This window comes from Salvelinus alpinus, chromosome 36, assembly GCF_045679555.1.
Source record: "Salvelinus alpinus chromosome 36, SLU_Salpinus.1, whole genome shotgun sequence".
Classification (NCBI taxonomy): Eukaryota; Metazoa; Chordata; class Actinopteri; order Salmoniformes; family Salmonidae; genus Salvelinus; species Salvelinus alpinus.
In genome coordinates this window covers 6,274,192-6,290,061 of record NC_092121.1, presented here as the reverse complement: position 1 = coordinate 6,290,061, position 15,870 = coordinate 6,274,192, and the positions used below count along the sequence as shown (strand labels likewise).

Genomic DNA, 15,870 nt, shown 5'->3' with positions numbered 1-15,870 from the left:
ACATATGTTGTGAAGAAAAATGTATAACAAATCAGGAAGCAAAAAAAATCATACTTGTCGAAATCTGCAGAGATCAAGTCGACTACAAAACCCATAATGCAGTGCTCTCTCCAGAAATGCTGGGCAGCTAGCTAGAAAAAATTGCCACACACCATAATACCAAAGTCAATATCAGCATGTGAAGTAGTTACAGTAGCTAGTTGTAAAATCCCAGAAACAAACTGCACTATCAATTTTGCCGTTTTATTAGGATTCCCATTATCTGTTGAGAAAGCAGCAGCTACTCTTCCTGGGGTCCACACAGAACATGAAACATGACATAATACAGAACATTAATAGACAGGAACAGCTCAAGGACAGAACTACATCAATTTAAAAATGGGGCACACGTAGCCTACATATCAATAAATACACACAAACTATCTCGGTCAAATAGGGGAGAGGCGTTGTGCCGTGAGGTGTTTCTTTACTTAGGAGTTAGAATATCATCATGTTCGACCTGGTAGAGATCGCGTTTCTAGCTGAAAGCTGTGCGAGTCTGGCTGCTATGGCAACTGGCAGGGAGATTAGAGGAGAAAACAGGTTTGTGCCATGGTAGTTGAAGGAAGAGAACATATTAAACAGATGGTGAACTTTGAGGACATTTCAACAAAATACAGACTTTGTTGTGACGATATAGACAGATGGATGTGTTCTACACAGTGTTCAGGTAACCGTTTTAAAAGCGTTATGAAAGGTTCTCCTCTCCAGTGATGAGAACCGTATCTTGATGAAGTGTCACGTCACGTTTCATTTCTAGGGTGGATTATCCCTTTAAGACTCAGCCAATCATATCACACGGGCAGTTAGGCGGAGTCAATCAGATCACTGGAGCTGTAGGGGGCAGTGAGACGGGACCAATCAGATCACAGGGCAGGAAGGTCGTAGGTCGATCCGAACACAGGAGCAGTAAGGTCAAGAGAATCAGGACACAATGGGGGGGGGGAAGCCAAGCATAGCCAATTAAATGCAGGGACTGAACAAGCGTAGCCAATTAAATGCAGGGACTGAACAAGCATAGCCAATTAAATGCAGGGACTGAACAAGCGTAGCCAATTAAAGTGTCGGGGTAGACTCATATGAGTTAATCAGATTAGGGACATAGACCGATGGATACCATAAGAAGAGCCCTGTCATTAGAGTAGAGATGGATAAACAAGCGAAGGACAGAAGGGGATGCAACTCCGGTGATACACAACCTCCATACTCCTTCCTGTATGACCGATTTAAGGAGAGAGAGAGAGTTCCATTAGCAGTCTGTTGTACCGTCTGTGGACAGACAGAGCTACCACTGCCAGTGTACCTTTTGGCTCACTTTTTCCTTTTTTCCAAAAGGAGGGCACTGCTATAAGAAGCAGTACAGGGACAACAACAGTGTTTTACTGAAATATATGTTCTGTCTGAACTATACAGCCATTCGGCATCACAGATAACAATCTCCTCAGAAAAAGCATCAGCCCGGTGGTTGTTTTGGTTTTGTTCTCTGAGGTGTGGGGGAAGACAGAGCTACAGATGTGAAATAGAGGGACGGGGGAGGGGGACGGGGGCTTACAGCCAGCCGAAACAAGGGCCCTATTATGATGAACCCCCTCCCCCCTTCAGCCCCCAGCCCAGCAGCTGCAGTAAGGACAGGACACAGTGGGTGCGTCCAAAAAATGGCACCCTATTCCCTATGTAGTGTACTACTTTAGACCACAGCCCAATGGGCCCTGGTTAAAAGTAGTGCACTATAAAGGGAATAGGGTGCCATTTGAGAGACACTCAGTGTCAATAGGCTCTGTTGTCCTGGCCTGCCTGGTACCACTCTCACATTACCCCCAGCCTGGACCGGCAGTACCATGCCCTCTACCAGGACCACCACGGACAATGGGCCCACTGCTGCCTGCCCTGTCCTGTCCCCAGGGTCACATGCTGCTGTGAGGGGCAGCGAGTGGCACAGAGAACGCAGCCCTCTGTCCCAACCCATCTGAAGGGGCCTCAGGGGTGACCGCCCCTCATTAGGGCCCCATCAAAGACCTGTATGATGTGACTCCCTTCATCATGGACACATGCCTGATGATTGTCCTAACGGACTGATCAGTGCATGCACGGCAGCTGTCCCTGACCCGACATCTATATCCACAGGGAGAGAGAGAATCTGAGAGAGATGTAGAGATGAGGATAGTACACCTCCATCTCTCGGTCCTCAGCCCCACCCCAGGCCCGCGTGTGTCCAGACAGGGGTGGTCAGCTCAGCTCAGCTGGGGAGCGTCCCTGGCTCCTGGCTCTATTCTGGGGCGGCAGCCCTCCTTTCTCTGGCCATAAACCCACACTATTGTCTGTGGAGGCAGGAATGAGCCCACTCAGCTCTGCCTAAAGCCAGGCAGGAGCCGGTCAGTCCACCCTGCCCCTCACTCACCCCAAACTGTCCACTCAGCTCAGTGTGTGTGTGCGTGCGTGCGTGTGCGCGCCTACATCAGTCTATCACCCTATCAAACAGCACCTATGATAGACAGACTGTGTGCTCGCTGCTGCCCTCGTCTGTCTGACGCAGACAACTACACGTGTTTGGCTCTGTGTATGACATCACCACCGGCAGACAGTCAAACCCGTCTGAGTGTCTCTGCTGTGTGTGTGCTGAACGTTAGGAGCTCATAAACCAGAACAGGTCTGTTTGTCTGAGAGACCTGGCTGGGGCACCAGTGAAGTCACTCCTCACATGCTAATCAGCTTGTAAAAAAAGAGCTACATGGTTGAACTGCCATTTTTTTTGCGAAGAGAGACAGACACTGCATGAGCCAGAGCTCAGGGGACACTCTGAGGGTTTGGCAGCTTCCATTCACACAAACAACCGCACGTGCACACCAGAGGAGGCTGTTGGGAGGAGCTATAGGAGGACATGTTAGACTCTGTTGCATTTATCCCATTCCAGCCGTTACAATGAGCCCATCCTCCTATAGCTCCTCCCACCAGCCTCCTCTGGGGTGCACGCGCGGTTGTTTGTGTGAATGGAAGCTGCCAAACGCTCAGAGTGTCCCCTGGGCTCTTGTTCGTGCACAGTGTCTGTGGTGCACACAGATACACTTCTGTTGTACACTAGTTTAAGGCGTCATGGCCGTTTCCTCACCCAACTCCACCCTTCCTAATATCCGTGTCATTCTGGTTTCCTGGAAAGAGGTGGACGTTCTGTGAACAGGTGTTTAGGTTGCCATGGCGCTTTGTTCCCTGGGTAACATTGTCTGTATGGGCCTGGATATCGGTGTTGATGTGGTTTTTCATTGTCTTCACAGGACGAGGAGAACGGGAATGGGAAGGGTAAGTAACCTCCCTCAGTCTACACCATCACCACTAGACTCTGGTCTCTCGATGATGTCACCGCCCCTCTAGCCACTTGGACCTGTGCACAGAGTTGTCCTCCTTGAACCAACATTGAATAGACGACGAATTGACGTCTCTGCCCAGTGGGCAGTGATCTATTTAATAGTTATCATCAGGTCCTATTTAATCAATTGAAGAATGAAGTGACAGTAACATACTGCATGTTCCATGTAGGGAGAAGTAGATTGGAGCCAATGGACACCATATTTGTCAAGAATGTGAGAGAGCGAGGTCCCGCTCACCAGGGTGGCTTGTGTACAGGTAAGGAAAATGTCTGTTTGAGAGAGAACGAGAGGGACGGGAGATTGAGTGTGTGCAGGAACAGTCTGATTTGCAAATAACCTTAAGAGCATCAGACGTGATCACACATAGATGATGAGAGGGTGCTTCCAATGATTCAACAAGGATACTAACCAGACCATGTTCAGCAAAAACACACACACGTTAACGTTGCATTATTGTCTTAGGAAATTAGTAATGATACTGATCAGAACAGAATGACACAGACTGACAAATACCCAGCAAACGTTTTCCTGTTGTGTCTTGCAGGCTAAGCTGGGCAGCATTCCTCTCCCTGCAGCCCAGCCAAGCTAAACCATTACTCCTATATAAATATATACGCATAGTCTCAAACACACACACATACTTGCACCACCAAAACACATCCACACGCTAACACATAACGAATGACTCATCCCTTCGACCTGCCAAACACACAAACAGATCCAAGCATTTTGCCTCAGGCTTATGATCCGGGATGTCAACACACGACAAACCCCTAGGTTGACACCTTGTCCTTCCCGACTTCACAGCATTTACTGCAAGCACATAGTTCTTTATTTCCATACACAAATCCTCAGTGCCTACCAAACCCCCCTCTCAGCCATCCCCCACCCATCCCCCAGCAGGAAGTCTGGGTCTGGGGTCTCCCTGACCTTCCCTCCCCTGACCTGACCCACCAGGATATCCCTCTGCTGGTGTCCTGTGTCTGGGTGGGGGAGGAAGGTCAGTGATGAGGGTGGAGGGGTTGCTCCCTTTTTCTTTTGTAATTCAGAGTGTATCACTGAATATCTGTGCTGTGTTTGGTCCTACTGTCATTTAAATATGTATGTATGTGTGGTGCAGGGGATCGGCTGGTGAAGGTGAATGGAGAGAGTGTCCTGGGGAAAACGTACTCCCAGGTGATCGCCCTCATACAGAACAGGTAAGAGCCACTGTACTGCGTGTGCGTGCGTGCGTGTGTGTCTGTGTGTACCCACAGCATGTAAAATGCATTCGGAAAGTATTCAGACCCCTTGACCTTTTCCACATTTTGTTAGGTTACAGCCTTATTCTAAAATGGATGAAATCGTTTTTTTCCCCCCTCATCAATCTACACACAATACCCCATAATGACATCACAATACCCCATAATGACATCACAATACCCCATAATGACATCACAATACCCCATAATGACATCACAATACCCCATAATGACACAAAACAGTTTTTTAGAAATGTGTTCAATCCACGTCAATCAGTGTAGATAAAGGGGAGGAGACAGATTAAAGAAGGATTTTTAAGACTTGAGACAATTTGAGACACGGATTGTGTATGTGTGCTATTCAGAGGGGGAATAAAAAATACATTGAAACGTAACATTTACATAAGTATTCAGACCATTTACTCAGTATTTTGTTGAAGCACCTTTGGCAGCGATTACAGCGTCGAGCCTTCTTGGGTATGACACTACAAGCTTGGCACACCTGTTGAATGGGGAGCGTCGCTGCACAGCTATTTTCAGGTCTCTCCAGCGATGTTCAAGTCTGGGCTCTGGCTGGGCCACTCAAGGACATTCAGAGACTTGCCCCGAAGCCACTCCTGCGTTGTCTTGGCTGTGTGCTTAGGGTTGTTGTAGTGTTGGAAGGTGAACCTTTGCCCCAGTCTGAGGTCCTGAGCTCTCTGGAGCAGGTTTTCATCAAGGATCTCTCTGTACTTTGCTCCGTTCATCTTTGCCTCGATCCTGACTAGTGTCCCAGTCCCTGCAGCTGAAAAACATCCCCACAGCTTGATGCTGCCAACACCATGCTTCACCATAGGGATGGTGCCAGGTTTCCTCCAGACGTGATGCTTGGCATTTAGGCCAAATAGTTAAATCTTGGTTCATCAGACCAGAGAATATTGTTTTTCATGGTCTGAGAGTCCTTTAAGTGCCTTTTGGCAAACTCCAAGCGGGCTGGTGTGCCTTTTATTGAGGAGTGTCTTACGTCTGGCCACTTTACCATAAAGGCCTGACTGGTGGAGGGCTGCAGAGATTTTATTTTATTTTATTAGGATCTCTTTTAGTCCTAATTTGGACTAATCTTCCAAGAGTCCTTAAACATTCAAATACAATGTATAATACGAACACATTTTCACATATAAGCACACTGTTACAAACGGACATAATACTCCAACATATTGACCCGATAAATACTCTAAAAATATATATTGATTCTTCATCTACCATAGTCCAGCACAACTTTCCTATGTATTATATTGAAATGGTTTTAAAGTATTGTTTAAATTTATATAGCGAACGGTTTCTGGTTTGCTCAGTTAAATTATTTAATTTCTTTATTGCTCTAAATCGAAAAGTTATTTAGCCTATTTCTCTTTTCTGTCTGGATAACTCAATCTATGGACAATCTGTTCCTAGTATTTACTGAATGTCTGTCTCTTACCAACTGAATACCATTGTGAATAGAGTTTGGCCGTTTTAAATGTATATTATGAAATAAAATAAGCATGTTTTTTTCAATTATCTTGTTGATTGATGACCAACCAAGAACACTGCGCATGACCACAACAGAAGAACCATATCTCCACCTTAAAACAATCCTTGCTGCTTTGTTCTGTCCAATCTGCAGCCTCTTAAAGTCACTTGCTGATGCATTTCCCCAGACCACAGAACAGTAGTTCACCTGACTCTCAATTAATGCTTGTGTTATTTGCTTAAGAATCTTTCCTAGTAAATATTTAGCTATCCTTCTGATCATGCATGCTGTTTTAATATATATATTTTTTTTTACATAGATTAGTTATTTGAGACGACCATGATAAGCAGTTAGCTGCACCTAGCTGCACCCACAGTAGTTTGGTTTCTGCCACTTCCTGAATTTGTACTCCCCCCCCATACTTAATTGTATCCCATGCTGTGTTGGCCTTTTCCTAGTGGAACAGACCAACATACTTTGGTGTTTAAAACAAGTTTGTTCCGCCAAACCCACTCCCTGATACTCTCCAAATCTCCTTGTAAAGCTTGCTGTACCTGTTGAACCGATTGTCTTCCTGTATAAATTGTAGTATCATCTGCAAATATAGTAGCTTGAGTTTCAGATAAGGCATAAGGAAGGTCATTGGTATATATTAAATAAAAAAGTGGCCCAAGGCAGCTGCCCTGCGGTATTCCACAGTTTAAAGCATGAGGGGAAGAAAAGGAACAATTGATATACAGTGGGGAGAACAAGTATTTGATACACTGCCGATTTTGCAGTTTTTCCTACTTACAAAGCATGTAGAGGTCTGTAATTTTTTATCATAGGTACACTTCAACTGTGAGAGACGTAATCTAAAACAAAATTCCAGAAAATCACATTGTATGATTTTTAAGTAATTAATTTGCATTTTATTGCATGACATAAGTATTTGATCACCTACCAACCAGTAAGAATTACGGCTCTCACAGACCTGTTAGTTTTTCTTTAAGAAGCCCTCCTGTTCTCCACTCATTACCTGTATTAACTGCACCTGTTTGAACTCGTTACCTGTATAAAAGACACCTGTCCACACACTCAATCAAACAGACTCCAACCTCTCTACAATGGCCAAGACCAGAGAGCTGTGTAAGGACAGGGATAAAATTGTAGACCTGCACAAGGCTGGGATGGGCTACAGGACAATAGGCAAGCAGCTTGGTGAGAAGGCAACAACTGTTGGCGCAATTATTAGAAAATGGAAGAAGTTCAAGATGACGGTCAATCACCCTCGGTCTGGGGCTCCATGCAAGATCTCACCTCGTGGGGCATCAATGATCATGAGGAAGGTGAGGGATCAGCCCAGAACTACACGGCAGGACCTGGTCAATGACCTGAAGAGAGCTGGGACCACAGTCTCAAAGAAAACCATTAGTAACACACTACGCCGTCATGGATTAAAATCCTGCAGCGCACGCAAGGTCCCCCTGCTCAAGCCAGCGCATGTCCAGGCCCGTCTGAAGTTTGCCAATGACCATCTGGATGATCCAGAGGAGGAATGGGAGAAGGTCATGTGGTCTGATGAGACAAAAATAGAGCTTTTTGGTCTAAACTCCACTTGCTGTGTTTGGAGGAAGAAGAAGGATGAGTACAACCCCAAGAACACCATCCCAACCGTGAAGCATGGAGGTGGAAACATCATTCTTTGGGGATGCTTTTCTGCAAAGGGGACAGGACGACTGCACCGTATTGAGGGGAGGATGGATGGGGCCATGTATCATGAGATCTTGGCCAACAACCTCCTTCCCTCAGTAAGAGCATTGAAGATGGGTCGTGGCTGGGTCTTCCAGCATGACAACGACCCGAAACACACAGCCAGGGCAACTAAGGAGTGGCTCCGTAAGAAGCATCTCAAGGTCCTGGAGTGGCCTAGCCAGTCTCCAGACCTGAACCCAATAGAAAATCTTTGGAGGGAGCTGAAAGTCCGTATTGCCCAGCGACAGCCCCGAAACCTGAAGGATCTGGAGAAGGTCTGTATGGAGGAGTGGGACAAAATCCCTGCTGCAGTGTGTGCAAACCTGGTCAAGAACTACAGGAAACGTATGATCTCTGTAATTGCAAACAAAGGTTTCTGTACCAAATATTAAGTTCTGATTTTCTGATGTATCAAATACTTATGTCATGCAATAAAATGCAAATGAATTACTTAAAAATCATACAATGTGATTTTCTGGATTTTTGTTTTAGATTCCGTCTCTCACAGTTGAAGTGTACCTATGATAAAAATGACAGACCTCTACATGCTTTGTAAGTAGGAAAACCTGCAAAATCGGCAGTGTATCAAATACTACCAATATGGGTGCCTGGTGAGGCAGATGTACTTGAGCCCATAGTGCCTCTATTTGACATACATTAAGGTCATCCCTCCTCTTAAAAGGTATATGATTCTGAATGTACAGTGCTACACCCCCACCATTCCTATTCCTCTCCCTTCTAAGTAGACTATATCCTTGAATGTTTATTTGTCCATCATTTACAGATGAATCTTAATGCGTTTCGGTCAAAGCCAAAATATGAATATTATTTATGTTGACCAAGTTAAAAACCTAATGTATTTTGTTAGGAAGGCTACCTACAGTTGAAGTCGGAAGTTTACATACACCTTAGCCAAATACATTTAAACTCCGTTTTTCACAATTCCTGACATTTAATCCTGGTAAAAATTCCCTGTCTTAGGACAGTTAGGATCACCACTTTATTTTAAGAATGTGAAATGTCAGAATAATAGTAGAGAAGGATTTATTTCAGCTTTTATTTCTTTCATCACATTCCCAGTGGGTCAGAAGTTTACATACACTCAATTAGTATTTGGTAGCATTGCCTTTTAAAATTGCTCAACTTGGGTCAAACGTTTCGGGTAGCCTTCCACAAGCTTCCCACAATATGTTTAGTGAATTTTGGCCCGTTCCTCCTGACAGAGCTGGTGTAACTGAGTCACATTTGTAGGCCTCCGCTCGCACACACTTTTTCAGTTCTGCCCACAAATTTTCTATAGGATTGAGGTCAGGGCTTTGTGATGGCCACTCCAATACCTTGACTTTGTTGTCCTTAAGCCATTTTGCCACAACTTTGAAAGTATGCTTGGGGTCATTGTCCATTTGGAAGAACCATTTGCGATGTATTCATTATAGTTGAAGTTGTCATGATACACTACAACACACAAACTCAGATTTGAACATTAAAATACATTAAAATAGCCAGGGAGTTACTCTAGAGTCCTGATACAATTGCCCGTTGATGTAAAGTTTATCCATCACCATGGAGACTCGTTGATTCAGGCAACGCTTTTCCTTCATGATGGGATTTAAAAAAATTATCCTTTCATTGATCTCTGTGGGGAAGTGATCACTCATTCCAAAATCAGTGTTTCTGAGTTCCCTGCTCTGTCTCTTCTATGGACTCTGGAGAAAGTGACATTGCGCACGACATCAGTGGGCAGTTTCAGTTGAGTTGACATAAAGTCTCGGACAGTGTCCTCACAGCCTCTGCTGTTGTCATTCTCCGGTATCCCTGAAAATATTAGATTGTCTCGCATTGATCGACACTGTACATCAAGCAAGGTTTTTTAAAGTTGTTTGTTCTCCCTTTGCACCACCTCCACCTTGCTATGAATAGAGTCTACAGTACCTTTCAGCGCCGTGTTCTCTTTCCTTAGATCATCAATCTGACGTTGGCTGAATTCTAGACTGACACATAATGCATTGATGTCCTCTCGTAATATATCCAAGATATCAAGTTTGGCAAGCCTTTCATTGATGGATTTGAACAAGTCAGCATCCATATCAGTAAACCTCTGCCCACTCTCCCTGCGCGCACTCTTGCTTGGGGATGGTTTGGTTCCATCGTTGATACCGCTTGGCCAACTTGGCTCTGGTTTGTTTCGTTGATTGGGTTTGTTGTCCTTAATTCTTGAATCCTCCGAAACCAGCGACATGTTTCTTAGAGTTCGTATCTCTCATCAATGAACCGCTCAAGCTCTTCAATGAATTCTGAATCATCCAGCGTGTTTGCAGGCAGAGTAAAACAAAAAGAATAAAACAACGTTAGCTTAGCTAGCGTCTAGTCAGTGTATGCGAGAAGAAGAAAAAAATCACACCAGCCAGGACCTCCACATCCAGCTTCTGGAATACGTAAGAACACCTGTTCCTTCACCTCTGATGCTCTCAACCCTTTTCTCTCTCTCTCTCTCTCTGATGGTTGTCCTTCTGGAAGGTTCTCCCATCTCCACAGTGGAACTCTGGAGCTCTGTCAGGCTAAAGCCCTTCTCACCTCCCTGACCTTGCAAGGCCCTTCTCCCCCGATTGCTCAGTTTGGCCGGGCGGCCAGCTCTAGGAAGAGTCTTGGTGGTTCCAAACGTCTTCCATTTAAGAATGATGGAGGCCACTATGTTCTTGAAGATCTTCAATACTGCAGACATTTTTTGGTACCCTTCCCCAGATCTGTGCCTCGACACAATCCTGTCTTGGAGCTCTATGGACAATTCCTTCGACCTCGTGGCCTGGTTTTTGCTCTGACATGCACTGTCAACTGTGGGACTTTATATAGACAGGTGTGTGCCCTTCCAAATCCTGTCCAATCATCGGAATTTACCACAGGTGGACTCCAATCAATTTGTAGAAACATTTCAAGGATGATGGAAACCGGATGCACCTGAGCTCAATTTCGAGTCTCATAGCAAACGGTCTGAATACTTACGTAAATCGGGTATTTCTGTTCGGGTTTTTTTATACATTTGCAAAAATTTCGCTTTGTCTTTATGAGGTATTGTGTGTAGACTGATGAGGATTTTTATTTATTTAATCCTTTTTAGAATAAGCCTGTAATGTAACAAGATGGGAAAAGTCAAGGGGTCTGAATACCTTCTGAATGCACCATATGTGTGGGTGTTGTTTATGTACGAGACATGTATGTTTTATGTATGTACAGCATCATTCTGGAATGTGGAACATGTTCAGTTGAGTAAGTCTTCCTTGACTTGTGTGAGTACATCCTCCTAAAGAGAATAGCTTGGCGCAATGAGTGTACAGAACACATCCACTGAGAGCAGTAGAGTCACCAGGGTCATTGTCAACAGGGTCTCCTGTGACATGGTTGCTGATCAACTCATCTCAAAGCAAAACAAAAACCCTTCGTCACAACTGGGGGAAAAGTGTTCTCTTACCGTAACATGATGAGTTTGTAAAAAATGTGGAGTTCTAATTGTTTTTCTATCGTTCCATCTGTGTTCCTTTTCCCCTTCTCCCCTTCCTCCTTCTCTCTTCGGTTCCCCCTCTCTTTGCCCTCTCCCTTCCTTGTCCCTCTCGTCTTTCTTCTCGATCCCTCCACAGTGAGAGTGTGTTGGAGCTCTCTATAATGCCAAAAGACGAAGACGTTCTGCAGCTGGTAAGTGTGAGTATGATATTTCAACCACACTACACCCTAATAGAAACACTCACTCTCTCCTGATAAATGAATTGATTTAAGAATACTAATACTGCGGAGAGATAACATCTTGGATATAGTCGTTCTTGTCATTCCATTGCTTTGAGTGGAAATTCTCAACTCTCAGGAACTAGCTGACCCCACTGTGACTTCACTGTGACTTCACTGTGACACAGATGCTTTCTAGTCTGTAGCTGGATTACAACACACATTCATTCAAGCTATTATCCCGAGTTCTGTAGAAGCGTCACATGAAAAGCAGCTACCTACATACTCACTCCCACACGCACACACACACACACACACACACACACCACACACACACACACACACACACACACACACACACACACACACACACACACACACACACACACACACACACACACACACACACACACACACACACACACACACACACACACACACACACACACACACACACACACACACACACACACACACACTTTTGCCTCAGTCCATAAATTGCTCCACCACTTACACACATGACCAGACATGCAGAGCATGTCACCGCCTCTCCTCTGGACCAGGAGGAGCAACCCAGGGGCAAGAACGCTGACACAACCTCCCAGACCTGGGCTTCTCTCTCTCTCACACACAAACCCCTACCCACCAAGCACCCTTTCTTTCCCCTTCCAAATACTGCCCTCCTTCAACCCCACTACCACTCCCCTAACCCTCCACTCCTCCACCCTTCTCTCCTCTCTCCTCTCACTCCGCCCCTCACTGCACCACGGGCATCGGTTGCATTCCAATGTTGACGTCACCAGCACTAGTTACGCCCCCTTCCACCCTCCCACAGGGTAGAGTGAGGGAGAGGAGAGAGAGAGAGAGAGAGAGAGAGAGAGAGAGAGAGAGAGAGAGAGAGAGAGAGAGAGAGAGAGAGAGAGAGAGAGAGAGAGAGAGAGAGAGAGAGAGAGAGAGAGAGAGAGAGAGAGAGAGAGAGAGAGAGAGAGAGAGAGAGAGAGAGAGAGAGAGAGAGAGAGAGAGAGAGAGAGAGAGAAGAGGGACTTTGGAAAGGCTTGTCTGAGGACAGCATACTGAACGAAGAAGAAAGTTCGACAGATAGCAAGAAAAGAACAGCGAGAGAGACAAAAAAGGAGTGTAAAGAAGAAGTCGAGACATAACCTCGAGAAAGAAGGAGAGAGAGTGGTAAATCGTAGCGGCAGGAGTGTTAGTGTCTGTGGGAAGCAAACAGACTGATGCATCGAGGAGTTCCTCTCCTCTTCACACACACACACTTGAGCCTGAGAGACACTGCCAGACTGAGTGTGGGCCTGCCCGGCTCTCTGAGGTGAAGCCTGAACACCAGCTGAACACTTCATCTGTAAGTGTCGCCTTTTGATGTGAATTCATTTCGGGCAAAGCGGTTTTTAAGACTGTGGCTTTGTAGTTTCTTAATCGGTGTTGTGGCTGTAGCTTGAGGGGCTTGAACGCTGAGCGACGCTTCACATATATGTTGTTGTTGCGGGTGTATTGGATCAAGCTAGCTGTAGCAGTGAGACTCTCTGCTGGTTTTGATAGATCCAGATTGGCTGTCGTTTTAAGTCAGTGCTTTGTTGTAGTGGTGTATTCGGGAACATTGCTGTGGTTCTGTGCGGCTGCAGACGGTTGCTGTGTTGTGGCTCTCGCTCAAGGCACGTGCTAGTGCCTGCAGCTAACGAGTAGCTGTGTTTGTGTTGGAGGCTGAGTTGGGGCCCCTGAGAGTCACTGTGGCGGAGCAGACTGAGGTGGTAGGAGGATGAACACAGATGATTCTCGACGTCGCTTGCTGTGCAACATCATAGTTAACAAGGAGCTTTAGTGGAATGCTGTGCCGGTCAAACCTGTGACTGTCAAACCTGTGACTGTCAAACCTGTGACTGTCAAACCTGTGACTGTCAAACCTGTGCCTGTCAAACCTGTGCCTGTCAAACCTGTGCCTGTCAAACCTGTGCCGGTCAAACCTGTGCCTGTCAAACCTGTGCCGGTCAAACCTGTGCCGGTCAAACCTGTGCCGGTCAAACCTGTGACTGTCAAACCTGTGACTGTCAAACCTGTGACTGTCAAAGCAGTTGTATTGAATCATTGAGTCCATCTACTGATCCCGCTCCTTCCCCCTCTGACCTCTGACCTCTGTTCGTCACCTGAACTCCTCCTGTTTGTGTCTCAGCTCTCTCCCTCTCTGTCTCCACCTACAGGCATACTCCCAGGATGCCTACCTGAGGGGCAACGAGCCTTACACAGGGGGAGCCCGGAACCTTCCGGTACCCCCGCCCCTCTGCTACGCTCCCCGCACCAAGTCCCAGCCTCCCGCCGGGGCCCCGGCCCCCATGGGCCAGAACCAGCTGGACAACTGGAGCCGCTGGCCAGGCTCCGCCAGCCCCTTGTCCCCCCTGGACAACCGCTCCACCGTGGGCAGCCCGGCCAGCTGGCAGGAGGGACTGGGCGGAGAGCCGGGGGGCGTGGGCCACAGTAGCCCCCCCTACAGGACAGAGGAAATCCAGTACGGTGTGACCGGGCAGCAGCCTACGGGACAGACAAGGGGCCGCTCCTACTCCTCATCTTCTTCTTCAGGAGGGCCCCTCAGCAGCCCTCTGCATGTCCACTATGTCAACCACAATGCTGCTGGCACTGCCACCACCGCCTCCTCTCAGCCCCAGAAGGGCAGCCAGGCCTGGGCCAGCCCTCCCCAGCCGAGCCCCAGCCGCAGCCAGCACTGCCAACAGGCCCTGTCTGAGTGGTACTACAGCCAAGCTGCTGAGCAGCGCCAGGGCCGCAGTGGCAGCATGCACCAACGCCACCGCAGCTACTCTCAGGACAGGCTGTGTGAGACAGGCCCTGGGTGCCACCGCCGGAGTCCGGGCGGCTGGCCCCACAGCGCCTCCCAGGACACCCTGATGCTACTGCAGCAGTCGGGCCCCGGCCCCCACGGGGACCCTTCTTGGACCTACGGAGACTGGGAGGGGCCCCGGGACCAGAGTCACCCCTCCTCCTACGGCAGCAGAGCCCGGTCGGAGAACCTGCTGGTACAGTACGACCGCTATGGCCGTTCGATGGAGATGCTGGAGTCGCCCCGTTCCGAGAGGCCTGCCTGGCTGAAGCAGGCCTCACAGCAAGCACCCAGGACTGAGGCCTATCAGAGGCAGGGGAACCATTACGGTGTCGCACCGGCCCCCTCTATGGGCCGACAACCACAGCCGCACCACAAAAACCACCCCCAACCCCACTCACAGTCTCACCCACAGCCCCAGCCCCAACAACCAGCCCCCCAGAGCAGACGTCTGCCCACCGGACAGAGCCTGGACGACCAGCCAGTAGGTTACCGCAGCTACAGCCCCTCCTTCAACCGCAAAACAGGCCGCATCATGCAGCAACCCTCCTTCAGGGACCCCTCCTACCTTGGCCCCCACCTCAGCTGGGCCCCCACCCCCAAAACCAGCCCCCCAGAGGGTGTTGTCCCCTCAGTTCCATCCCCCCTGGCCTCCACCACCCCCGAGACCCTTGATAGGGCCTACCGCCCCACCAACCATGAGAGGGGGTCAGTGGAAGGCCAGGTGGAGGTGGTAGCTCAGACCCAGGAAGTCAAACTGAGACAGAAACCCCCCACGGGACGAAGGAGCGCCCACGCCATGCGCCACCCCCACTACACCCTGCCTGTAGATGGCACAGAACCCCCTGTGTTCCCCCCTGACCCCCACGACGCTGCCCCCGCCCCTCGCCCCTCAGGAGATGGTGCCCCGCACCGTACCAATGGCAACCTGGCCCCCCTGTCTGTAGAGGATGACGCAATGGCCTCCATTCCCTTTATAGGTAAGCACCTCCACCACCACACACTTCTCCTCCTCTTCCTCTCCCTACCCCTCCATGTGACTTGCAGACCTCATCACTCACACTTCCGTTTAAGGCACAAACATATTCCTCCTGATTTAATCTTACTGGAACTTTCTGGAAACTAACTGTTCGTAAAAACAAACAAAGAGGGGGGGACATAGACTATGACTTGGCCTCTATTTAGAGAATCGAACCCTTCTCTCTGTACCCTTCATTTCCTCTGTCGGTCTACCTGTGTGGCCAGGCTCCGGGCTTTTCCTCACTCTGTCTCCAGCCTGTGTCTTTGTTTGTGTTGGGTGATACTGGCACTTCCCACAGACATGCAGACAGTTTTAGTAGTGTTTGATTGAATCATATTTTACGGGACTTCACTAACCCCCTCCCCCCCAAGTCGCTCAGATCCCCTTTCCATTCACAGGAGAGGAGGTGGAAGCTGACTTTA

At 47.9% G+C, this 15,870-nt stretch overlaps 1 protein-coding gene across 9 annotated transcripts in view; it reads left to right on the top strand.

Moving 5' to 3' along the window:
• Positions 1–15,870, top strand: part of LOC139565046 (rho GTPase-activating protein 23-like) — a 126,125-nt gene that overhangs the window by 88,717 nt on the left and 21,538 nt on the right. For 7 of the 9 annotated variants that reach the window (XM_071385066.1, XM_071385064.1, XM_071385065.1 and 4 more), the window contains exons 3-7: positions 3,309–3,333; positions 3,571–3,657; positions 4,522–4,600; positions 11,501–11,561; positions 13,796–15,407. In XM_071385066.1, coding sequence (XP_071241167.1) covers positions 3,309–3,333; positions 3,571–3,657; positions 4,522–4,600; positions 11,501–11,561; positions 13,796–15,407 — 1,864 coding nt within the window. The remainder of the gene's footprint in view (positions 1–3,308; positions 3,334–3,570; positions 3,658–4,521; positions 4,601–11,500; positions 11,562–13,795; positions 15,408–15,870) is intronic. The other 2 variants (XM_071385068.1, XM_071385060.1) reach the window with 1 other exon arrangement.